This window comes from Sminthopsis crassicaudata, chromosome X, assembly GCF_048593235.1.
Source record: "Sminthopsis crassicaudata isolate SCR6 chromosome X, ASM4859323v1, whole genome shotgun sequence".
Taxonomy (NCBI): domain Eukaryota; kingdom Metazoa; phylum Chordata; class Mammalia; order Dasyuromorphia; family Dasyuridae; genus Sminthopsis; species Sminthopsis crassicaudata.
The window spans coordinates 22,171,209-22,198,249 of record NC_133623.1 but is presented as its reverse complement, the minus strand read 5'-3'; the positions used below and the strand labels follow the sequence as shown (position 1 = coordinate 22,198,249).

At 37.0% G+C, this 27,041-nt stretch overlaps 1 protein-coding gene across 2 annotated transcripts in view; it reads left to right on the top strand.

The window, feature by feature from the left end:
- Positions 1-27,041, top strand: part of LOC141548478 (connector enhancer of kinase suppressor of ras 2-like) — a 555,144-nt gene that overhangs the window by 266,877 nt on the left and 261,226 nt on the right. For both annotated transcript variants that reach the window (XM_074277397.1, XM_074277398.1), the window contains exon 7: positions 10,061-10,177. In XM_074277397.1, the coding sequence (XP_074133498.1) occupies positions 10,061-10,177 (117 nt within the window). The remainder of the gene's footprint in view (positions 1-10,060; positions 10,178-27,041) is intronic.

Sequence of the window (27,041 nt, the reverse complement as noted above, 5' to 3'; positions counted from 1 at the left end):
ATGGACTTCACTTGAGTTCACATAATTTTTTGCTCAGAGAATATCAGTTGAGTCATGCTTCTTACCCTCAAGTAGCATCTGGAACATATTTGCTGCATAGACAATTATTGTGTATTCGTGTGTGTGTGTGTGTGTGTGTGTGTGTGTGTGTGTGTGTGAGAGAGAGAGAGAGAGAGAGAGAGAGAGAGAGAGAGAGAGAGAGAGAGAGAGAGAGAGAGAGAGACAGACAGACAGACAGACATGCAAGCCAGGTGGCTATTGTCCAACTTGAGCCCAAGTATTCATCAAATGAACATTGCTAAATAAGAATGACATTTCTTTGTGTCTACAGCACTTACTTAGATGGTGTCATCTGACCCTCAGCTATTAATAGAGGAGTCCTCACCTGCAACCATACTGTGCTCCCCAGTATAGTGGAAAGAGTGGAGAGCCTGGAATCAGAGGACTGGGATTTCAGTCCTGATCCTGACACTTCCTGGTTGAGTAACTTAGGGCATTTAACCTCTCTGAACATCAGCTACCTCATCTATTAAATGCGTAGATTAATAATTATAAGACCTAAGTCACAGGATTGTTGTGAGAAAAGGACTTTTTAAAGCTTGGAATCCTATGGAAATGCAGGCTATTTCTAGTATGGGAGAGTCAAAAGGACACTAAATGACTTAGAATTAGGAAGAACAAGGTTTGAATCTTGTCTCTGACATTTTGTATTTGACTTTGAGCCTCAGTTTTCTCATCTGTAAGACTGAGATATTATTTGACTATAGTACTCCTTTCATAGGGAGAGGACTAAATTAGAAAATAAATGAGGCCAAATATTTTGCAAACCTGCAAGTGCTAAGTAAATCTCAGCTCCTATTTTAACAGGGATGAGCACCTTTACCAAGAGAATTAGCCAAAGTACCAGAATCCTTCTCTCTGTCATACTTTGCCCCCATACTTGTGCAGTAGACACGTGGGGAATCTATTCATATTCCAGCTCCTGATTTTGGATTAGTGGAAGTAATTACATCAGAGTACTATGTGTGTGTTTTAAAGTTTTGTATACTCAGACACGTGAATGCTCAAGACCGAAGAAATTAATTTTGTGTTCCTTTGAAAAGATATTGCTTTTGAATAATAGAGTAACTAGAAGAAGGGGAAGGAAATGGATAATAATTAGAAACACTCCTTAGTTCTGTGCTGTTGTTAGTCACCAAATATATATTGGTTTTTGTTTTTTTTTCCTTTTTGATGACTTTAAAACATTAATTAGGTAAAAAATGAGTTTTCAAAATTTCAGTTATTTTTAGCATACTAAGTATAAGAGTTCATTAGAAGTCTTGATTAAAATTTTCTCCTTAATTATATTAGTTGATAATGAACAAGGTATAAATAGCTCTATTTGATTAAGTACTCTCACTGTGATATTTTCTTTTAAATGAACTTCTTCAAGAAGTTAGTTATGTAATCACATCACTCACACTTGGCTTTCTGTTTTGGTCATCTCTATTTAGTTTTCATTGAAATATGGAGGTGATGTGGAATTCGGGATGGTTTTGCTACCAGTTGATTTACCCTGTTAACAAGTAGGAAAGGCTTGAATTGGAATGTAATTATTCACTAAGTTTGTTGTCTAGAGATTAAAGTTTCTAAGAGTGCCCAGAGACTCAATACTGGAAGGCTGAGGAAAAGGGCATGAATTTTTCAGCCACAACAGCTCTTGAAAATGAACAACTCCAACAAACTGCCAGCATGTGTGTATTTCTTTATCAACCAAGTTTCTTAACTCACAAATATCGACACAGTAAAACTTTTATATTTAACGGGAAATAATGGTGTTCAATTTGTCACATTGGGGTGGACTTGGGGATGTCGGGAATAACTACGAACTGTCCAAAATGTTTCAAGATCTTTTAGGAGAAGTTGGAGGGGGCTTTCTTCTTGGCTTTTCCCTTCCTTGTTGCCTAACAGCTTGCCCCATAATCAGGCTCATTGAATATTGGGGCCAGACTGACAAAGGGCTGGCCCAAATTAAGGTCAGAGGGCAAGGTGACAGTGTGTGTGTGTGTGTGTGTGTGTGTGTGTGTGTGTCTGTGTCTACCACCCCAAGGGAACCAGCACAGATTTCGTAACCAGATTTTGGTCTCACTCTTTGGCACAAACTTAGTATTTACTGAGGAGAAAAAGTACTTAGATTCAACAAAATACAATCAACCTCCCCTTTTCTACTGTTTGGATTAGCTTATCACTAATAATTTTAATACATTTCTCATAAATGCTAACTATATAAACAAGAAAACCCAAACCAGCAAGTCAGTGAGGCTCAGAAGGGAATTACTGGTTTAGTACAGACTACCATTTCCCCTTCTCAAAATTCTTTTTTTTGGGGGGTAGTGGTGCAACACATCTCAGAGTTGATAGGACAGAATCAAGGAAACACTCCTGTGTTTGAAATTAGGGGAGTGGATCACAGGGATAGTTTTTGGTAAGAGTCCCTTTAGTTGGTATCATAGTCTATGCTGGTTATTTATCAAGGATCTTAATAAAAATTCCTTTCTCCACTATAGAATTTGGCTGAGGCAAATATAAAGAGAAAATATTACTTTGATCCCCAATGGTTGGCATTATCTCTGCTGATGTTTTGACTGTCTTAATGTTCATGAAACTAAACCCTGAGCACCTTGGGAAAATTAAACAAAATAAGAAGAAATGTTGAGTAAACTAAAAGTGTCAAATGACTAGACTGTATATATGACTTGAAACCCAATAATATAAGGGTTTGGATTTTCCCATGTAGAGTATACTTGAAGCATTCTGTACAATTGCTATTTTTCAGGGGAAAAAAAGCTGGAAAAAACATATTTAACAAAGCCTTGAAAAGTAGAACTTCTGGGAAGATAAGAAAAAAGAAAATCTCCATTAGGTATTTTGTTCAGCCCTACATGTGATGGATAAGTTTAGTCAGAAGACAATAGTGATTTTGCACATGCTTTCTGTAACATTCCCAGCAGCTTGTGGAATTCATTTATATAACCATCCACATAAACAAGCATCCAGAACTAGACCCATGTCACTTGGTGCCTGTCATGTTCGTGAGTGTCTGAGAACTCTGGAATCAGGGTGGATGCTGTTTCCAGCCAACTCAGGAACATTTTTCCCATGTCCCAAACTCCTCTTTTGTAAACTTGTTTTTCAGCTTCAGCTGTTTGAAAATTCTTCTTCCTCCCCTTCCAGACTTAAAAGTCTAACTCAGTGACCTTGCTGCTTCAGAGAAAAGAGTACTTGGTGATTACAGTGAGATGTGAAAGAGAAAGAAGCTTTCTATGTAGGTTATGCTGACCCTTTTATCTTAATGTTGTACAGATCCTGCTATTGCCTTTAAATTATATATTGCTTCTATGAAACTTGCTCAAAAATAGCTTCGCAAGAAGGAAAGCCAAAGAAGTATACTACAAAGCATTCATTTTCTGAAGAGAAATTTGAGCAACTTGGGCTATTATAACTCATTAAAGCAATATCTGAATTGGAATAAAACTCAGGTCTTTGTACAAGTACATAGCAATGAATGACATCACACTTATTGATTTATTAGTACTAGAAAGCCAAATATGTTATGTACACTAAGTCAGGGTTCCTAGTTTGGGATATATGTTCATATGAAATGAAATAAAAACATCCATACAAATAGAGGAGGAAAAATGATTAGGACAAACCTTTACATATCTAGTACCTAGTATCTATGCTTGATATAAAGAAAAAAATGTTCTGAAAATTCAAGATGTCCCTAAGTAGAATGGGTTCCCTCACAGGAGGTCTTCAAATAATGGTTGATTTATTTGTTAGGTAGGTTATAGATGGATTTCTTGTTCATGTATTGGTTGGTTATGATGATCTTTTAAAGCTCTTTTCAATTCTGGGATGTGAGCTATACTCCTCATAATTTTGGAGGCTCAACTTTGTGATAATATTTACAATAACAGTACTATACATTTTTTAAACTTGGACTTTGGATCTCATGGATTTGAGGGGCTCCTAGTATGGAAACGCCCTTTACTCATATAAAATGATAACTCCTTTGTAGCTTCTAGTCTTAGAGAGCTCTATCCTCAGCACTTAGTCTAGTTCCTGGCACATACTAAGTGCTTAATAAATGCTTAGTGAACTGAGTAGGAAAGCAAGTGATTTGCTCCAAGTTGCCCAGTTATGTTTCAGAGATAGGTGTTCCAAGTACCTACAGGTTCTACAACCTTTCTATGACTATGTATGTTATATGTTTTTATGTTTTTAATGAAAAATATGGCAATTGCTTCTCATAGGGCTTTATTACATATAAAAGAATGAAGAAAATGATTGGCAATGCAATAGGGAAAAGAGAAAATCATTTTCAAGACTAGTTTGCCTAGTAGTTTTACAAAGGGAATAATTTTGATTGTCATTGTGGAAAATTTTGCCTTTTAAGTATTTACCAAATCAAAATGTACATCCTTCCTTTATTAATATATAATGTGAGTCAGGATGTCTCAGTAATGTCAATATATTAAATAGAATAGCAATAGATTTGTTTTAGCCATAAAGAGCATTTTTTGGAATTTGGTCAGGGACTTGTTCATTTATTATTTGATACTAACAGAATGTAAATGGTTTATTAGTATCAGCTATCTTTGAAGTAGAGCACTTCTTTTCTTCCTGTGCATCAATTTTCTGAATATCTTCAGCATTGTCTTCTCAAATAAAAATGAATTTTAAAAAGGTTTAAAACAGCATCACTATTCGGAGTAAGCCAAGTTATTTGAAAATCCTAACTATATCAAACAATCCTTTCCTCTTTGAGTTGTGTGTAAGATCATCCAAATGTTTGTAGAGGAGTGTATATTATATTGAGCACTGGCTTTTCTATCAGTAGGTAAATTTTAGCCTACAAGTTTTTGTTCAGTTGTTTTTTATGGCCGACTCTGTGAACCCATTTGGGATTTTCATGGAAAAGACACTGCATTGTTTTGCCATTTCCTTTTTTCAACTCATCTTACAGATGAGGAAACTGAGGCAAACAGGGGGAAGTGACTTGCAGAGGGTCACACAGCTAGTAAGTCTGTGGTCGGATTTGAACTCAGATCTTCCTGACTCCAGGCCCACCATTGTATCCACTATACTACCTAGCTGTTCCTGTTAGGCTATAAGTTTTTAAATTATCCTAAAGAGAGTATTCCCCTTTCCTGGTGAAGTAATCACACCTCTTCATCACTGTATTGAAATAAATCATTATTTTATTAAGAGTTCATGCTATTACATGATTAAGGAGATACTAAGATCAATAAACTATGACTCCTGCCCTCAGGGTGCTCATGATATAGTAGGGAAGATAAGAGGTACAGAGAGTTATAATATTAATTAAGATAAGCACTTATTTGTGGTGACTTTCAGAAGAACTTCGTCATAAAAAGAGGTGATGAGACTTCCCTAGGTAAAAAAAAAGAGGGATTGCCCACAATATCTATTTGTCATTTTCTGACCACACTCCAAAAATCTACGTGGGTTACCTTTTGCTTTTGATTGTAATCCTGCAAATGGTTGAACGAGATGTATCAATTCAGGGGTCTTCCCACATTAAGACTCTCCTTCCTTGTAAAGTTAGCTGATGTTTAAAACAGTGCCATTCCATTATTTTCTTATCAAAGAACAAATGCTGCCTAAACAAAATAAGAGAACTAGAAGCCAAGAATTAAAAGTAAGCTGTTCCAGTCATCTTTGTTGGTAGTTCCTGTTCCCTTAGACAAATTATGCCTTTTTCTTAATGAATAAAAGCAGCTAGGGAAATAGACAGCACAAATGGCTGAGTTTCTTAGCTGAAGTATCTTAGACCTTTCCTCCACATATAAAATGCGTGTCAAATGAGTCTCAATCAAGTCATCTACAAAATTTAAAGGTATTTTTTAAGGCAGCTGTTTTTTATGCCTGCTTTTGGTTGATCTCAGAGCAATTGGGTTACCCATTCAGAGTCATTCACTGTAGCTCTGGTAGAATATGGATAGCATGAGGACCAGCCTGATGGCCAATTTGCCAATTCACAACACCATAGTGCTTAAATTTTACATTTACTCTTAATTTTGGAAGCTTATTAGGGGAGTGGCTAGTCTTAATGAAATGGTTCATTTTACTAATACTGGAATATCAAGTTTTTAAGTGGTTAGATGAATAAGTATAATGAAACCCAAAGATCTCCAGACAAGAAATGTTAAGAGTCCTGTCTAGGGAAATTGAGACCCACCTGCTTGGCTCTTTCTTTAAACAGGACATTTCTAAGTGACAGCAACATGATAGTTTATATAGCCAAATCATGGTCTGTAGAGAATTCTGTTTATCGGATTATTCTCATGTTCCTACTTGTCCACTTCACAAGTACAAAAGATATAAGATAAAGAGGCTTCAAGGACAATTAAATAAAGATTTCTTGCTGGCCACTTGTTTAATTTCTACATTGCTTCCCCCCTCACTCTCACTTATTCTCTAGCTTCAATACTGTGAGATGGGTGTAGTGGGGGAGCATGAATATGAAGTTACCTTATCCTCCAAATGAAAAGAAGATGAAGTTGGCACATCAGTGTTAAATGCCAGCCATTTTGATGCCTTTTTATTTCATTACTCAAATCACTCACACCAGTACAACATGGGTCATGCTGTAAAATCAATGCTAGTGACTACTTAGCTTAGCTAATGGCATGAATTATGGCTTGTTGAAGAATAAGCCTAAAGAGAAATACAGGACACATTCAGAGTAGCATTTTTGTCATTATAGTTGATCCATCTGGAGAATGTCTCAAATTGTTTGGCTTACAGTGGTTCTGGAGAAAGACTGAGCCATTTGAAGATGACAGAACTGCCAGAAAAATGATAAAAGCTTTTTCTTTCCTTTTTGTTTTTTTTTTTTCTTTCTTCCCCTATTGTTATCCAAAAAGATGCCATCACTGCTGAAACAGATGCTGACAAGAGTTCTGCTAAGGATAGCATGAAGCATGATATTTCTTTGCTTTCTCCCCCTTGGTTGTTCCTTTGGAGTTCCAAAGTGACAGATTCCATTTTTGACAACATCCTCTTTACTGTCCGTAAGGAATGATACTTCTTATGTCCATTACCTTATCATATTTTTGGCTATTACAATTCCTAATTGGTTCTAATTAGGGGCACAAAGGGACAGCTAGGTGACACAACATATAGAGAATGCCATGTCTGGAGTCAGGAAGACTCACCTTTCTGAGTTCCTATCTGGTCTCAGACGCTTACTAATTAGTGATCCTGGGCAAGTCACTTCACCCTATTTGCCTCAGTTTCCTCATCTGTAAAATTAACTGGAGCAGGAAATGGAAAACCATTCCAGTGTCTTTGCCAAGAAAACTCCAACTGGGGTCATGAAGAGTCGGGCATGACTGAAAATGTCTAAGCAAGAGGAGAATAAAACTGATGAATATTTATTTTTGAAAGCAATAGAGAATTCTTTCCTTTTGGTACTTGCACTTGGATTACTGGAGAGAAGATGTCAACAAGGGAGAAACAGAAAAATCTGAAAATAATTTCAAAGAATGCAGGACTAGATAAAATGATCTGATAAAAGGCCCAATCAATTTAAACTCAGGATCAAGAAAAAAAAATCTGACAAGTGACTGTATTTATCTGAAGAGGTAGTAATACTTTATCTTGTGGTAACTTCCTCTATTTTCTCAACAGCAAACTCTGCCTTAATGGGCCTGTCAAAAATAGGTCACTGTCAGCATAGGGATGATAGTGAGGAAGGAAGGGGAAGGGTAAACTGACTCTAGCTTTAGACATTTTCATTTATTTCTGGGATAGTATATTTGACCATGCTTGGATATGTTATCTTATATCTGAAGCTTTTAAAAACAAGGAGGGAGATCAGGGTTGAAGGAGCACATGGGAGAGAAAATCAATATATTTTATTGCATGAACTAATCCCTAGAAGTTACCTGCAGGATTTCCTATATTTGGAAGGTTCGAGTACTTCATTTCCCAAACAAAGCCATCCCTTGGCCATTTTTACTAGGCAATACTTCAAAAGAGATCTTTTTCTGTGACCATCTGGTAAGAAAAACTAACTTGTTGCCACTAAGACCAATTTTTTTCTTGAAGGAGGTAAATGGTCCAGTTTTATCAGTATTTATCATGTAGAATCAAAAATTATGAAACTGGAAGGGACCTTAAAGATGCTTAGTCCCAGTCCCACATTTTATACATGTGAATGCTGATGCTGATGGTGTCATAGAAAACATATTGAGCTAAGAATCAAGCAAGGAGTATTCTAGCTTGGGCTATATACCATTAATGACCAACATGTCCTTGGATAAGCTACTTCTGTCCCTTAAATATCTCTTTCCTCCTCTGTACAATTACAGAGCTATCAGAAGAGTGATGTTAAAGCCTGCCTCTTGCCTCTTGGCAGAGAAATGATGGACTAGAGGTACAGAATGAGACATATATTTTCAGATACAGCCAATGTGCCAATTTGTTGCCTTTGACTATATGTATTTGTCAGAAGGGGGGAATGATTTAATAGGAAGCAATAGAGATACAAAAAAGAAAAAGAAAGGAAGTAAAAAAGGAAAAAATAGCATTGATAAAGCCAAAAAGAAAAGAAAAAAATTTCAGAAGGAACCACAACGTAATTTTGCTTCTAGTATATTAAATTTAATATAAGCTTTTATAAAACACTTATTTAACCAAAGTTTTACAATCTCAGATACAATCCTCTTTTTGTTTGTTGTTCTGTCTATTGCAATTTTGTATTTATTAATGCTTAATTTCATAAAAAAGAGAAAAATTTGAAAAGAAAATGAAAAAAAAATTGGGATAGATGATATCTAGAGTGCCTTCTGGCTCAAAAATTCTATGAGTCTATGTAAAGAAAACATCAACTTATGCATATATGTATAATTTTCCATAGCAAGTGTTCCTTTTTAACTGAAACTTGTCTAAATGGTAAAACAGCAATGATACTTGATACTAACATAAATATGGAAGCAAGTCACAACTGACATCAACTCTGTTGCCCTTAAATAATTGAAAGCTTTGATTATTTTCCATCTATATTTTTGCCTAAAGCCAGCATGAGATTGAATCTTGCCTATGTTGTGAAAACGTCCAATAATTAGTTTTGTGTGATCATCAACAACAAATATTAAGTGAGCTCCTGCTCTGCACAAAGCTTTTTAAAATATGCTGGCTATCTAAAGAGATATGAGACATGCCCCCTGTTCTCCAAAGTTCTAATTAAGTATAAGCTAGTTCAGTGGAGCATTAGAGAACTATTTTCTTTTTTCCTTTTGCTCTAATAAACTTTACATACCGAATTTTTCCAAATCAACTTTTACATGTTGTTTCAAATAGGATATTAGAATTAATTGTGCTTTTAAAAATCCATGCTGTAGGAATTTCCCTTAGGTACTTTACTATAATTCAATGTAATTTAAAGAAATGACAGCATTGTCCCTGAAGGGAAAGGCAAAAATGGAAGGAGTAAAGGCAAATCTTCACCTGAAGTGTTTTGGAAATAAAGCCATCATAGATGTCTGCAGCTAGGAGAAAATGTATAGGGAGAGCAATGCATATTGTTAGAGCTAGTTAAGCTTAACCCTTTGCCCATCCAACTGTACCTGCCCACCACAGGGCAGAGGGGTCTACAAAATTGAATTTAGTTAAGTCTTTACATTTACAAATATAATTTTTGTGCCTTACACACACAATTCAGTCTGCCATTTTTGTGCTGCATTATCTGAAAGAATACATCTGGCATCCCACAAGCAAATAAAATTGTCTCTCTCCCTGATCTTTATTGGATTGTATCCCATGCTGTAGAATAGCTAGTGAAATTAAATATAACAGGCAGGTTTGTTTGGGGGAGAAAAATAACGCAGAATTAAATGAATGAAGAAACTTTCAGTTGCCAGTTAATCCACCACTGTACAGGGACAATTCACTTGGAGATCATAAGTTAGACCTTTAATCATGTTGCATTTATGACTTTAATGTGATTACTCACTCATCTTTCTGGTATTTTTTTTCTTTTTCTTAGTGCAAAAGTTTGACTGGAATCTGTGAGGCTATAATTTCTCTATCTTCTGACACTTTGTCATCTCACTCTGGACACTTAGAAGTTGTCTACATCAACACAACAACCAGTGAGGAACTGGTAAGTCAATGTACAAAGTATGGAACTAGGCAAGCTTTGGAGCAGACATGAAAGCGGGCTCTTTTTCTTTTAAGGTATAACATAATGGTAAGTTAACACAAAAAGGAAAGTGAACTCTGAATGATGATGATGATGATGATAATTATAACAATGATGATAATAATAAGCTGTGAACTGATCCAACCATTCTGGAAAGCAATTTGGAATTATCCCCTCAAAGTTATTAAATTCTGCATACCACTTCACCCAGTAATATTGCTGCTACTCTGTGTTCCAAAGAGATCAAAGAAAAAGAAAAAAATGATCCATATGTACAAAAATATTAGAGCAATTCTTTTGTGATGGTAAAGACGGAAACAAGGATACTCATCAATTGGGTCATGGCTAAACAAATTATGGTATATGAATGTCACAGAATACTGTTGTGCTATAAGAAATGGTTTCTGAGAACCTTGGGAAGACCTTTTGTGAATCGATGCAGAGTGAAGTACACAGAAATAAGAGAACAATTTACACAGTGACAATAATATTGTAAAGACAAACAACTTCAAAAACTTTGGGAATTCTAAACTATGTAGTGACCAGTCATAATTCTAAAAGATTTATGATAAAATGTGATATTAATTTCTATACAGAGTTAGAGTTAGATAACTCTAACCCAGAGTGCAGATTGAGGCTTTTTTTGGACATGGCCAATATATAAATATAATCTTTCTTGACTATACATGATTGCAATGGGTTTTGTTTTTCTTACTTTCTCAATGTAATATGGGAAGGAGAAAATTTAGACATGCAAATGAAACAAAAATGAATTCTTAAAAATAATTATAATAGCCAATTTTGGATCTAGAGAACAGTTAACAAAACATTCCCTTTCTTTCTTACCAGAGTAGCAGGAGACTACGGGGGATTAATGATTTTATATGTTATTAGACGTGGGCACTGTATCAGTTGTTTTTGCTTAGCTATTTTTCTTCAGTGCAAGACAGGTTCTAATTTTGGTGTGAATTGGTTTGGAGTAGGTGCTAATGTATCCTGCAGTGATTGTGAGGTAAAAATAAATGATTAATGACTATAGATGATCTGCAGTGTCCCTTCCTGCCCAATAGTTCCATGATTTTCTAATTATATTTGCATTTCTGTGAACTTTAGGTGATTTTTTTTCAAGTAGCTCTTTCTATAACCAACAAAAAAGTATCTAACTTATTAATTTTTATATTTTTTCCTATAATCATTTCTTATACTTCTATAATTTCTCCTATTGTCGTATGTACATATAACGGAAATAATGTTATATGGAATGTTTAATTGTACAGTAACAATTTAATGAGTTGCAGAGGTTAGAACTTTTATATCAATTTGTTTGGGCTTAGATACTTTTAATGATGTGCAGAAATGGATAAACCTTTTAAAGACTTGTCAATTGATGGCTGATTTCTGTGGTGATTTGTGTGGATGGTATCATTACCTCTAAATTGCATGTCAAAATGATATTATAATATATACTGTGGATAAGGTATCTTTTAAAAACAATAAGGGTCCCAAGCTGATCTGAGTTTTAGAGATTTGGGCAAAATTACTACCAGTAGAAAATCAAATATACAAAGCCAGCACAGGTTGGAAAAGAAACAATAAATGAGACTTGTATCCATTTCAAAGTCATTTTGCATTATTGGTTTGAGAGATGCCACATGGTGCAGTAATGAGATTGTGTGTATAATTGGAGTAAACTTGGATTCTATTACATTTACCAGCTGAGTGATCCTATAATCTGTGCCTCAGTTTCCTTATCTGTTACAAGGACATTATCTACTTTTCAAGGTTACTGTGAACAAAGTGCTTTGTAAAACTTTGAGGACAACGTAGTTTCCCCATAATGTTTAGAGAAAGAACACCAAGATTATGGTCTTCTACAAAACAGGTTGCATATAAGAATAGAAAGATAAGTGCTCTAGAGGAGAGCCATGTTGCAGAAAGCATTAGCCACTTCCTACAGTAACCAACTGAAGGTAACTGATGGGCTTCAGACTTGTTGTTCTGTTAGGGGGATGTGCATGTGAAGACTTCCCTGGGAGAATGGGCAAATGTGAATAATTTGTTCCAATGGCCATGAAGGCAGCAGAAACAGGAGCTTAGAACTTGGTCAGACAAAGAAGATGCCAGGGTTATCCACTGTATTCTGAGCCATCACTAGGCATCTTGACTTTTGCCTTGTCACTGGACTCTGATGACCCTAGAAGAGGGAATGAGGCTGACAGTTTTACTCAACTCCATCTCACTTGTCCAATTTATACACAAGTCAAAAGTTATCAACTTGACCTTTTACTAGTCAACTATTTTACTTTCATCATCTTATCATCTTATTATGTTACAATTTTATCTACCTTGAAGTTCTGTAGCAATGGGCTAGTGGCAAAACAGGTATAGATACACTGGGTGCTGTAATCACAACCTTGCACATAGGTAGCCCCAGACAAAAGATTTGTCTTCTTCTTATTGGATCTACCACAGCAGTGGGATTCATCATCCCCTTGTATGTCTGAGCAACCTTTTTAAGCACCACACTGCTAATTGCTTGGCACAAGGAACAGACTGGAAAAGGTGTCCTAAAAATTGTCTGTTTCACTTAGCCATAGCCTACTTGTTGCAGCATCTAGAAATCTCACCTTGTGGTCAAACAAGTATACACAGCAACACCAAGACTATATGACGATCAATTCTGATGGAAATGGCTCTTTTCAACAATGAGGTAATTCAGGCCACTTCTAATAGATTTGTGATGGAGAGAGCCATGTGCATTCAGAGAGAGGACTGTGGGGACTGAGTGTGGATCACAGTATAGCATTTTCAGTCTTTTTGTTGTTGTTTGCTTGCATTTTGGGTTTTTTTTTCCTTTTTGATATGTTTTTTTTTTTTTTGTGCAGCATGATAATTGTGGAACTATGTATAGAAGAATTGCATACGTTTAACATATATTGGATTACTTGTCACTTAGGGGAACAAAGGGAGAAAGAATGGGAACACAAGGTTTTTCAAGGGTAAATATTTAAAACTATGCATATGTTTTGAAAATAACAGATTTTTGTATTAAAGATTTTTGTTTTCAAAACATATGCATGGTTAATTTTTCCGCATTGACCCTTGTAAAAGCTTGTGTTCCAATTCCCTCTTTCCCCCTCCCCTCTCCTAGATGGCAAGTAGTCCATGTTAAATGTGGTAAAAATGTATGTTAAATCTAATATATGCATACATATTTATTTACACAAACTCATTGGACAATATGAAATCCATAGACCTGAAAGATGAACAACTCTTGTTGGAGAGAACTCATCTTGATGATGTCAAAGATAAATTTTATGAAGATTTTAAAACCCTCATCATCAATGTGTCATAAGAGGACAAGCTTGTAATTCTGGGTGACTTTAATGCCGGAGTAGGCACAAACTATCCAGTATGGCAGGGAGTCCTTGGGAGGAATGGAGTCAGAAACTGTGTCTCATGATCTTCTCATCACAAATACTGTCTTCCATTTATCTAAATGCAATCAAACTTCTCAGATGCACCCTTGCAGCAAACAGTAGACTATGTTCTTGGAAGGATATAGATAGGATATGAGAGTGACAAAGGTGGTATGTGGTGGAGAGTGCTGGAATGATCATAAACTTATCCTTTCCAAACTAAACATTCACCTTCAACAAAAGTGGCAGCCCCCAAACCTGATGATTCAAGTTCAGTAGATAAGAACACTTCTTCATGTATAAACTGTTGCTGACTTAGAAGAAAAGCTGAGCCAAGACATGCTTGACAACAGTGGAACCGAAAAGGAGTGGGCATCTTTCAGAGATTTGGTATACAGCATCACATTTGTTCTTTTGGTCCAAAACACTCAAAAACATCAGGATTGCTTTGATAAAAATGACGGGAAATTTTAAAAACTAAAAAAATGAGGACTCCATAATGTTTACCAGCAGAACATCTCTAAGAAGGCAGCATTTCACTCCATCAAAAGTAAAGCATGAGCAAAATTTAGAAAGATGTGGGATTCTTGGCTCAGTAAAAAGGCAGATAAGATTCAGTTTTATGCTGATAGTTGCAATCCAAAGCACTTGTGTGATGCCCTGAAAGTTATTTATGGGCCAAAGATCTTTGATGTATATCAACCTCTCAGCATTGATGGAACCACACTGATCAGTGATAGGCACATGATCTTGGAGAGATTGGCTAAACTTCCATAGTGTTCTCAACAGGTCTTTATCAACCAATCCTGAAGTCATTGATTGTATGACTCAGATTGAAGTCAATTCCTCTCTAGCTCAACTTTCAAGTGAAGAAAAGGTTTTAAATTCTATCAAGCTCCTTTCATATAGCAAAGCTCCTGATGCCGATTCTATTCTAGCTCTTCAGGAGATTTATTCCAGATCTTCAAGGCAGGGAATCCACAGCTCATATAAAAGCTAACTGAATTCTTCTGGGTTATATAGCAAGAGGAGGTTATCCCCTAGGATATGAAGGATGCCTCTGTTGTCTATCTCTTTAAAAGAAAAAAGTTACAGGCTATCATATGACAATCACCAGGGTGAGGAAAGGGAATCTCTATCTTAGTCACTGCCAGCAAGATTCTTATCTGAGTCCTGCTTAATCAGCTTCTCCTCCCTTGCAAGTTGACCATCTACCAAGAGCCAGTTGGTTTCAGATATGGCCAAGCAATTCCTGAAGAAATTCCAAGAGCAGAACAGGGATCTGTCTATAATGTTCGTTGATCTGATCAAAATCTTTAATACTGTAAGTCAGGAGGGCTCGTGGAAGATTATGGTGAAATTTGGAGAACTTTATCACTATTGTATGCCAATTTCGTGATGGCATGCTTGTACAGAGTCTGGATAATGAATGGTGCTCTCGAACATTTTCCCAGTCATCAAGGGAGTGAATCAAGGCAATGTGCTTGTTCTCATACTTTATAGCATGATGTTTTCAGCAATGTTGTCAGATACCTTCAGTGAATATAAAAATAGCAGTAAGGTCAGTTGCCATCCTGAGAGCAAATTATTTGAATCAAAAAGCCTACAAAAAAGAGAAGTTAATACATGATGTTTTGTACACAGAAGATTGTATATTCAATGCAGCTTCTCGAGCAAAATTGCAACAGAATATGGATTGATTCCCTGATGCTTGTGCTCATTTTCCCCTGATAATTAACACCAAGAGAAAGATTCTCCACCAGGAAGAACCACACCATCCATATGTGGAACCATTGGTTATAGGGAATGGAAAGTGTTGAATGCTGTGGATAAGCTCATCTTCATTGGCAGTATAATTTCCTGGAATGTACGAATGGATAGATGATCAGGTTGATGTAGCCATTGTCACAGCTAGCTAGCTCAGTGTTTGGGAAGCTCCGAAGGAAGGTGTGGGAGAGAAGATGTATTAGTCTGACTAGCAAATTGAACATCTACAGAGTCTTTGTGCTGACTTCATTGTTGTAGGCCTGGGAAATCTGGACAGTCTAGCTGCTGTGCTAGGAAATCGAACCACTTGTGTTTGAATTGTCTTAGGAAGATTCTAAAGATCACCTTGTAAGATAAAGAAGCAGATGCTGAGGTCCTTCCTTGAGCTGAACAAGTAAGTTTGCAAAGTGTATTGCAGGGAGCTCAACTCCATTGGGCTAGCCATATTATTTGAATGCCAAATCTATGCTTGCTCACAAGACTATTTTATGGAGAGTTCAAACAAGGCAAATGCTCAGACACGTCAGAAGAAAGGATACAAGGACATTCTCAAGGTCTCTTTGAAGAACTTTGAAATTGACTGTGAGGCTTGGGAGATACGGGCACAGGAGCATCCAGCATGATGTGCCCTCTCCAAAGAAGGCACTGTGCTTTGTGAGCAAAGCAAAATTGCTATAGCTCAAAAGAAATGTAAGATACACAGATTTCAAGGCTTCTCCATTCCAAATGTTCATATGGACTATTTGTAGCTGATCTGTGGTAAAGCCTTCCAAGCTTATCTGATCAGTCACAGTCACACTGTGCAGTGACCCTGATATAACGACACCATTTTGGTCCTCTTCAAGAATAAAGGACAACAATAACAAACCTGATGTTTAGTTTTTTAATATTAGGGGAAAAGCATAGTGAGTGGAAAGATACCTGGGTATGGTGTCTCATTCCGGATTCTGTGCTGCTGCATACTGGGTGTGTGACTTTAGATAAGTTGCTGCACTTCCCCATCTGGAAAATGATGGGCTTAAACTAATAGTCTAAACTTAGTGGTCTAGTGGTTTGTGTTTCTTTGAGCTCTCACAGTCTGCAAAGCTGGGATATTACCAATTTGGGGCGGCATCAATAAGCTACTTATCTTCGTTGTACTTAACACTGCTTCCAGAGTTTTGGCTTTAGCTCACGTTGTACTCATCAGCCTATTCCGAATGCTTCAGGTGACCCAAGACACCCTCCAACATCATTTGGGGATATGCTACCAATAATAATAGTCACTTTTCAGCAGAGACCCTTTCTTATACCCAAGCTGATAAAGCTGATATTTGGGCACACTGGTAACACCTTCTGGCTATGAGCAGTGCTTCTAGGACCAACTTCCATGTAGCAGATGGCTTTGTCTCTGCGATCATGGTTTGGTTTCTCAAATATATCTAGAATACTGAGGTCCTTTTTCAGGCTAATTCTTCTAGAAATAGCTGCTGGAAAAGTAAAGCTTTTGTTCTTGGTTGCTCTTTAAAACATTTTTGAATATACAAGTGATAGTGACATTAAAAGAGCAGCTAATGAAATTATTTAGACTGTGAGAAAGAGTATGCTTTTACAGGCCAATTCCTGGTCACCTGTGTTCAGATTCAAAATATTAAGTAATATAAAAGCATTTATTATTAGCTATGATATATATTATTACAATAATTTGGCAATTACAGATAAAAGTTATGTTTGGTTTAGGCAAACATTACAATTTTTATTTCCTGGTATTGCCACCTGATTGGGGTGGGATTAAGCAGACCCAACTCCAACTGGATTTCAGTATACAGCAGTCTTAGTCTTGATCTTTTTTCTACATGAAAACAGTCATAGTTGAAACAGTGAAGCACATGAAAACTTTACATGGTATTTTTCCAGTAAATTCCAATACCGTAAAATTCCAATATAGTAATTTATGGAGCATTCTACCTGAAAGCAAAACAAATGAATATTGAATTATTTTAAAGGGTAAGGTAATTTAAAATGGAATTGTAACTTTAACAAAAACTGAAATACTATGTGGAAACTAGTTATTTTTATTTCATAAAAGGACCTCTAAAATGCTTTTTGTGACCATATTCATTTATTCTCTCTCTCTGTCTCTCTGTCTCTCTCTCTCTCTGTCTCTCTCTCTCTCTCTCTCTGTCTCTCTCTGTCTCTCTCTCCTCTCTCTCTGTCTCTCTCTGTCTCTCTCTCTGTCTCTCTCTCTGTCTGTCTGTCTGTCTGTCTCTCTCTCTCTCTCTCTCTCTCTCTCTCTCTCTCTCTCTCTCTCTGTCTCTCTCTCCTCTCTCTCTGTCTCTCTCTGTCTCTCTGTCTCTCTCTGTCTGTCTCTCTCTTTCTCTCTTCTCTCTCTCTCTCTCTCTCTCTCTCTCTCTGTCTCTCTCTCTGTCTCTCTCTCCTCTCTCTCTCTCTCTCTCTGTCTCTCTCTCTCACTCTCTCTCTCTGTCTGTCTCTCTCTCTCTCTCTCTATCTGTCTCTCTCTCTTCTCTCTTCTTCCTCTCTCTCTCTTTTTCTGCCTCTGTGTGTTTCTCGATATAAATGTAGATGTATGAATGTATAGATATATGTATGTATAGACAGATATACATTATGTATGTATCATATATATCTCAATAGATATTTTTAGAAAGATATAATTTTGTTCCTTCTGTGAGTGATTTCATTGAAAGATACAAAGTAACTCTGATGGCAGCATGTGGTACCTGGAAAAAGAATGGACTCAGAGTCAGAAGATCAGATTTTGGTTCTGGCCAAATTTGGACAAGTCACTTAAATCATTTAGACTCAGTTTCCTCATCTTTAAGGGGAATAAAAGTGAATATAGTTTCCAGCTCAGCATGCAGTGCATGGAGCTCAGGATCAAATATGTAAAAGGTTTACAGATAGAAACTGGAGCCATAGCTCATTGCCCTAAGGTAGTCCCAGCTGAAGAGTTTCCCTTTCCTAATATAGGTCAGAACTTTCTCTGCACCTTGGAACCTTGGAGCATTGTCTAGCCCAGGTGTCCACCATACTACACACAAGTCTCTGTGGACCTTATATTGACTTAGAAAACCATACTTTTATATATTTGTTTTCTAATAATACATCAATACTTTCAGATCAGACAGAAACCACATTTTCATCTAGTTCAGGCAGCACTAGGGAGCATGATGGTCTGCATACAGCCTGCTGGCCTTGACATCTCTGATCAGAGCACTGTGAGGGTAAGTCACAAAGTCAATCATATGTTACAAGTGGTACTTTCTGACTTGGAGGCCAGCTTTCTAGCCACTAAACTACACTGACTTTAACTTGCCTTAAAACACTATATAACTGTAGGCACTTTATCATTGTTAGAAACTGGGAGTCAAATGCTATTTATTTTTAAATGAAAAAGTGTCTCACTAGTGAAGAACAACCTGTCCCCAAATTGTCCCACTACTTGGCATTTCATTGTCTGCTCCAGGAAGAGAGGCTTGGCGTCATGTGGTTGATGTTTTGTCTGTGTACCCATGGCCTGGCTCTGGAGAGGAATCAAGTAATTATCAAAGGCACTAGGCTTGCTGTGTGTTCTTCTTGTACCTTCCTGCTGCAACCTTCCAAACAATGACCCTGAGAAGCTCCCCATAGGAGCTAGACCAGGTGAGGCAGATGTGACTGGCTCCCTGTGAGCTGTGTGAAATTGGCACTCTGTGACGCTGCTCTTGCAATAGCTTACACTTAAGGTGGGATGTTCTGTACTCTTGAGGTTGGTGCTCCAAAAGCCTATCCAGGTCAGTTTCTTTTGATTTTGCTCCAAACTGCATTAAACACACACCCTTATAGGACCCTTTAGTTTCTTCTGTGGAAATGTGGCTATATGTATTGTCACATTAGTGAAAATAGAGGCAGCTACTTACTCTTTTACAGACTTGTACAGGTGGCTGGCATGGGGGGCAGGTAAGAAGGGGGAGATTTCTAATTTTGTGACACTGAGCTGACTTAACTCAATATCCCACATACCTCTTGACCTAAACAAGCCAGCTAGTTTAATTCAGCAGTTCTAATTCAAGAAAGGTTGCATTTCTGTCCCCTGGAATTAACTGTTCAGAAATGGTCCTGATCAGAAGCAGAAACACTTAGGCAGCTGAGCCCCAAACAGACGTTCCCTTTGGCTGAAAACATGTAATTTTCCATGAAATCAACTTTCAACAGATGCTTTGCAAATCCAGACTTTGGCAGGGCTGCCACTGGCCAGCCTTGGGGTGGAGGCCATGGGGTGGGGGTATTCCCTCCTCAAGGGCTGATATACAAACTACCAGTTAGGGAGTGTGAAGACTCAGTGTGCATTACAGTTAGCACTGTCAAGTCTTATCTTTGCAAGTAAAATTGTGAGGAATTTAGATGTTTTATTAGGATTTTAAATGGATAATCAACTGGCAGGAGCAAAATGACAAATATCATTTTTCTTCATGTATATCTATAAAATAATGCTGCTGCTTTTCTTTCTTTTTTAAAAAAATGTATTTTGATTAAGTGTATTGGTGCTGCTTATTCTCACATTTAAATCTTTTTCAACCAACAAATCAGTCAGTCAATAAACATTAGGAAACTCTTTCCCTATATCAGGTACTGTGGGAATACAGAGGAAGACAAAAGTCAGGCTCTGAATGGAAACGACATGTAAACAGCTGTAGACAAATGGGCTAGAAACCAAATAAGTGGGAAATAACTCGATAAGACACTAGATTGAAGGGTGAACCTGTGAAAGGTGGGATTTAAGCTGGGGACAAAGCCAGGGAAATCAGGAAGCATGGATGAAAAGGGAGAGTGTTCTAGTCAGAAGGGACAACCAGTAATGATGCCTGGTCTGGGGAGATGGATGATCTTTGGGGAGGAAGAGTGAAGAGGCCAGTGTCACTGGAACAGGCCAGGAGGGTGTTGTAAGAAGCCTGGAAAGATAAACTGAAGAGATAGTTTATGAAAGGCTTCAGGTGCCAGCGCATTTTCCATTTGATCCTGGAGGAGATAGGGAGCCACTGGAATGACATTGGAGGGGGAGAAGGGGATATGATTGGACCTGCATTTTAGAAAAATGAATTTGGTGAGTGGAGAATAAGCTAGAGTGAGAAGAAACTTCCATCAAGTGGACTGTAACACCTAAATTGTGAGCCAGGGCATTTAGGAGGATGGCATTGCCCTCAGTACTCATTGGGAAATTAAGGTTTGGTGGGAAAGAGATGAGTTCAGTTTTTGGACACCTTCAGTTTAAGATGTCTTCAAGACATCTAGTTCATGATGTTGGATTTGTAAGTCTGGAGGGAGGTCAATAGGGAGGTTAGGTCTGGGGAATCATCAGCAGAGAATTGCATCCATAAGAACTCATGGGATCACCAAGGAAAATAATAGAGAAGGGAAGAGTACCTAGAAGAAGGCCCTGTGAGACACCCAGTTAGTGGGTGTGACCTGAATGAAGATCTAGTGGATACTGGGAAGAAGTCAGACAGGTAGGAGAACTAGTAAAGTCATATCCTGAAAACCTACAAAGAAGAAAATAGCAAGAGAATGGTGATCAACAGTATCAAAGACTGCATACAGGTCAAGATGAAAGAGGATTGAGAAAATGTCATTCAATTTGGTGATTAAGAGATCACCAGTAACTGAAGAGAGTAATTTTGATTGAATTTTGAGGTCTGAAATCAGACTATAGAATTTTAAAAAGAATGAGAGAAAAGGAAGTGGAGACACCTTTTCTCAAGGAGCCTCTCCTCAAGCAGGAGGAATATGAGATGATAGTGGGGATGGAAGGATCAACTGAGAATTTTTTGAGGATGGGGTGTGAAAATTTAGTCAGTAGGGAAGCAGCTACTGGATGGGGAGAGGTTGAAGTTAAGTGAGGAAATGGGTATGACAGATAATGATCCTTTTTAAAAAATCTGCAAATTCTTAATCTGCTTATTGAATATTCTGAATTCCAACAATCTTCTTTCTCCTTTGGGGGAAAGGAATGTCAGTGTTCCTATAGCTGCCTTGGGGGCAAAGAACCCTGTATTTCATTAACATCATATAGATTTTTGTTTGGACATTTGTTGTCCTTCTGACTGTTGAAGATATGCGTTAAGACTGATCCTGTATGATTGTTAATTGAATGTCTGATTTTAGGATGCCATTCAGTCCCTAGGCATGGGTGGAAGCTTCATGATCCCCTGTGGATCTTGTAGGGGAGGTTGCTGATTAAGTATGAGTAAGATTTGTCACATCTAAACTCTTTGTAGCATTTGAGTTTGTAGGGGTTTTTTTTTTTTTTTTTGGAGGTTTCAGTGGTTCTTCTACATCCATTAATTTTTTCCTCTTAATATGTCCACGTATGGCACACAGTTGCATATGTGGATAAATGTAATTAGCCTGAGGGAAAAACTTGCAAGTATAATTATTAAGGTTCAGCAAGTGAGCAAACATTTTCTGAGAAAATCGTGGAGGAATTGAAAATTTTGATTCACAACTAATTTTAGGTATATCATCATATGTTTTTCTCATGTGAATATATTTTCTGTCAGTCCCTCTTAATTCTTGAAAGAATGGAGTGAATTTTAAGGCCTGCAAATTAATATTCCATAAGGAGAAAATCATACATGGATATGTTCAGAAGTAGTCACAATTTGAGCCAGTAGCAGAATCAATTTCCCTGTATTAAACTGGAATATTGAAACTATCTCTAGTGTGTGGCTTTGCTTTGATTTTATTTTTCAAAAGCACCTTTTTTGTTATTTCTTTAAAAAAGATTTTGGAATCCTATTTAAATGCATCCCAGAGCTTATGTTACTTCTTTCTAAGTATAAACTTTAAAATGCATAGTAATTCTCCACGAAATCCAGGGGTATACGCTCCTTTCAAAACTGTTTCTATGTCAGTCTTCTCACTCTGACAGACATATAATCCCCGGTAGATGTTCAGAGAAACCATTGCCGTGGTGAACTCAAATGAATTGTGTACCTCCTATATTATCAGTTACAGTGGACAGGCAGGCTCTGACAGTCCACTGGACAGGAGTCTTGATGACAAATGCTCCCATTACAACAGAGGTGATTTGATGTGCCATCTGTTTAAGTACAATACATATTTGTCCTTAAATCTCGCCACTGTTGAAAGGGATTTTGAGGAATTTGGAATATGGTAGGAGAGAGCTACCTTTGTGGACAAATACTTTTTTCCTGTGCTGTTGTTATCTTCTTGTTGAGCTTGTCTTCTGAAGTGGAAAATTTCTTTCTCATGTGTCAGAATTAGGAGAGTAAACATAACAATTTAAAAAACACCTACATCCCCATTTTTAAACATCTTTAAAACAATGTAGTTCTGCAATAGGAAGAGAAGGGAGAAATTCTGACAAAAGCACTCGGAGTAATTGCTCTTGATTTTTTGATGATGCTATTAGAAAAGTTTGCTATTTATTCTTTTTTTTTTCTTGGTAGACATCAACTTGTTTCTGTTTTCTTTGTGGGAGGGACAAGAAGATGGAGGACAAATTGGAGTTGTTTTGTAGGATTTGCACAAAAGAATATCAATTGGGAGTGATCTTTTGGTTTACTTCATGTAACTAAGGCAACTGTGATTAATACCAAGCTAGAAAATATAGCCTAATTTCTGGATACAAAGGCCTTGCCTATTACCAAACAAAGACTGTCTAGCCAGTACAGAGTGTAGATCTGGCAATTATCCAGTTTATTTGCACACTGTAGCTAGAAAAATGGGATAATTTGGGCCCTGATGTAAATTTTTTTTTTCCTTGGGGTTTTAATTTGCTGAAAGTTGGCCAAAAGTGGATAATTAACTTTCTGGGTAGAGTAGAATGTAATAAAGTCTTAAGGTAGTTTTCTTCTGAATTCTGCTTCTTCCTTTCTATATTTGATCATGAAATTATTGATTTAACCTGACTGCCATGTGAAGAGATTTTTGCCTACTTTATTATTATGTCATTTATTTTTCAATGTAACTACATCCTTCTGAATTATGAGTATTCTCATTTTGTCTGTTACAAATCGAGGAAAGAAATGGCTGCATTTTCCTTGAAGAAATAGGTGGTGATTTGGAAAATGCACCCTCCCCAGAATATCTCACTGATTTAATATCTAATATATCTAGTAGATTATTTTTAATATCTTGGGATTTAGAAGCTGGCATACTTTAAGGTGAGACAATTAATGGTGTTATACCTAAATCTTGTCAGTTTCTCTGGCATGAAATAATGCTTGCTTTGGAGCCAATGAAATCAATGTGTTTTCAGTCTTCCAGAATGACTTTGCTTTCTTGCACTGGACTCTGAGTGAAAAGATCTAAGTTCTAACCAAGTCAATTGGATTGTTGTTCAGTCATGTCAGTCGTGTCCGACTCTGTGACCTCATTTGGAGTTTTTTCGGCAAAGATCCTGGAATGGTTTGCCATTCCCTTTTCCAGCTCATTTTACAAGTGAGGAAACTGAAGCAAATAGTGTGAAGTGATTTACCTAGCATCCACAGTGAAGAAGTATCTGAGGTCAGATTTGAACTCAGGAAGACAAACAAGGCTTCCTGACGCCAGGCCTGGCACTCTCTGTATTATGGCGCCATCTAGTAGCCCTAAGTTAACCTTAGGCAAGTGATTTTCTTGGACCCTAATTTTCTTCTCAAAAAATAAAGGAGGTTGGTTTAAAGGCTCTCTAAGGTGCCTTCTTCCTCTATGGTTTTATGACCTATTTTAGAGTGTAAGCCCAGCACAGCAAAAACTTTAAATAAAATAGGTCATAGAATCATGGAGCTAGAAGACACCTTGGAGTGTCTTTAGAACTGTGATTCTTACCCTGAGAGTTGGTTAGATATGTTTCACAAGGTCTATGAACTTGATTGGGGGCGTGGTGGAGAAGCGCACTTGTTTGCACTAACCTCTAGCTGAAATTTATGCATTTCCTTCAGTTATTTAAAAACCTGATTCTGAGGGTGGTTCCAAAGGCTTCTTCAGGCCACCAAAGGAGTCTATGACATAAAGGTCAAGAAGTCCCACTTTAGTCAAACCCCTTTCATTTGAAGAAGCAAACTGATGCCCAAGCCCCCCAAACCACTTGCCTAAGACTTATGGCAGCTAAGGTGCTTAGGGGCAAAGCCAGGGCTGGAGCCTTGGTCTTTTCATTTCAAGTCCAGTAGACACCAAACCTTTGGGTATATTCTCATTAGCTGCAGTCACAGATGCCACTTAGGAGACACAAGGGAAAAGCCTTGTTGGCAGAGGGCTCTTCCCTCTCTAATGAGGCCACACACATATTTCCTGGTCCTGAAAATAAGTGACTCTAGCATTTGGATCCAAAATTATAACAGTACCAAAGGCCTCAATCTTGCCTGTGATTACAGAGGCATCAGCCAGTCTTATTCTCCCAGTGCTGCACCTCAGACAGCTCTAGCAACCAGGGCGTGACTTTTCAATTATGCAAATACATAATATTTACTACATGCACATTTGTGTTCAAGCAAGTGGAACCTGGGCTATCAAAGCAAGTATTTTATAAAGAATCAAGAAGAATACTCAATAGAAAACCTCACTGACTGTGATTTGTTTAAAAATTAAAGCATGATCTGAAAATCCTTGTCACTCAAGATAGGCTTTGTAATCCTTTTCTTTTCTAAGTAGGATATTTATGACGAAAATTTAGTTGGAGAAAATATATTTCGAGCCTGTTACCTAGTATGAATGAATGAATGAAAATATAAAGTACTATGTACCCAATGCAAATGCAAAATGAAACAGTGCCTGCCCTTAAGAAGCTTATGTTTTCTTTTGCAACATGACTAATAGGGAAATATATTTTTCATGACTTTACATGTTTATCATATACCGTATTGCTTGCCTTGAGGAGTGGGAGAGAAGAAAATTTTCAACTGAATATTTTTTTAAAAAATAAATGTTAAAAGTTGTGCATGTAATTAGGAAAGATTTAATGAAATTAATAAAATATATTTTAAGGGAATACTTCTTAGAAATTCTGAACACTGAAAAAATGTGTCAATCAAAAGAATTGATATATCCCCTCCAAGATGAAATCCATGGTTGCAAATTCCAAGACACAAAGTGATCAGATATAACAATTCCACTGAGAAAGAACAAATTCTGCAAATGACTGAAAGAAAGACCTTCATATACAAAGGAAAAGAAATGAAGAAGAAATGGAATAGTGATGGAGCTTAAGATTTTCATGACTTACCCTGCAAACTCAAGCTTAATTATAAAAGGACGGGTATTCAATAATAGAGTCATTCTATAAAACACATAAAAAATAAAATAACTAAGGACAGTAACAGCAGCAAAATAACAAGAGAGAGAGAGTAATAAGAAGCTTCTTTCTAAATGTGCACAAGATTATAAACAGACATCAAACAGAAATGATAACAGAGAAATAGGCCTGAGATAATGTGAACGAAACCTCCTAACACTCCACCTATAGATTAATCAACATTTTTTGTGGAACTAAATTACAAATGGGAGAGTACAAAAAAGAGATTGGGAAGGAAAATGGTAGAGGGGAATAGATGACCTACACTAATCAAGTCAGAGACTAAAAGTTAAAGGAAAATACTCCTGTGGTCTCTCAGAAAGGAAGGGCACATACAGGAGGATGGTCAAGGAGACAAAGGAAGAGATTTTAAAAGGAGGAAAAGGAGAGGGATAAAATTGAGGAAACTATTTCAGTGGTGAGAGGGAATGCCAGTGATGAATGCCTTTTGAGTAAAGAGAGAAATTCTAGAAAGGAAGATGGGGACCTTTCTGTGGATATTAAATGTAAGGATTTGGTACCTAAAAAGACCATTCATCTTACTTCAAGAAAAGGAGAATTAGATCCCTTTGAGGCAACTTATTCCCAGAGTAAGTAAGAGGGCAGAGACCCAGGGAAGAGGTTTCAGGGCAAATGAGGGAGAAATGACTAAGGGGAGGTCAAAGGTCAGTAAGGAAGTACATAATCAGGATCATCAGAAGAATACTACCACGGGGCAATACTTTCTTTGTAACATTTAGGAATTGGTATTTTTTTTAATGAAGTAGAGTAGAAAAAAGGAACCAGGAAGGAGGTACTACAAGGAATAGAAACTATTTAGAAAGGATAGCTCAAAGTAAGCAATTCTAGATCTATAATTTTAGAATTAGTTCTCCAAGTATATATGGCTTTTCATTATAAAATATGGCACTCTGGAATAAGCATCTTGGCATTTGGTTCAGGTCATACTAGAAGACTATTGTTGTTCTACCCATCTCTAATATGATATGATTAGAAGTCATTGTATGATAACTTTTTGTCTCAAGCCTTTCTATCTAAAAAAAAGACCCTTCCTAAGGTATATCTAACTCATCAGGTACATTGTGGCTATTTTTTCTATGATGCAATGTTATAATATATCTCAAAATAACTGTAATGTGGATTCTTTTAAAATATATCTACTGTGCCTTGATTTCTTGCAATCCTAAAAGTTTGTAGGAAAAAAATCAAATGACTAGGTGTTTTTAATAAAAGTATCATGCCTAACTTTTCCATTATTGCTTGAGCTTTTAGGAAATGTCTAGGACAGAATTTATGTTCTCATGTAGGAATTCATGGACACATTAAAACGAGAACATGTGTTTTTATTGGCTCTGAATGTGTTTTG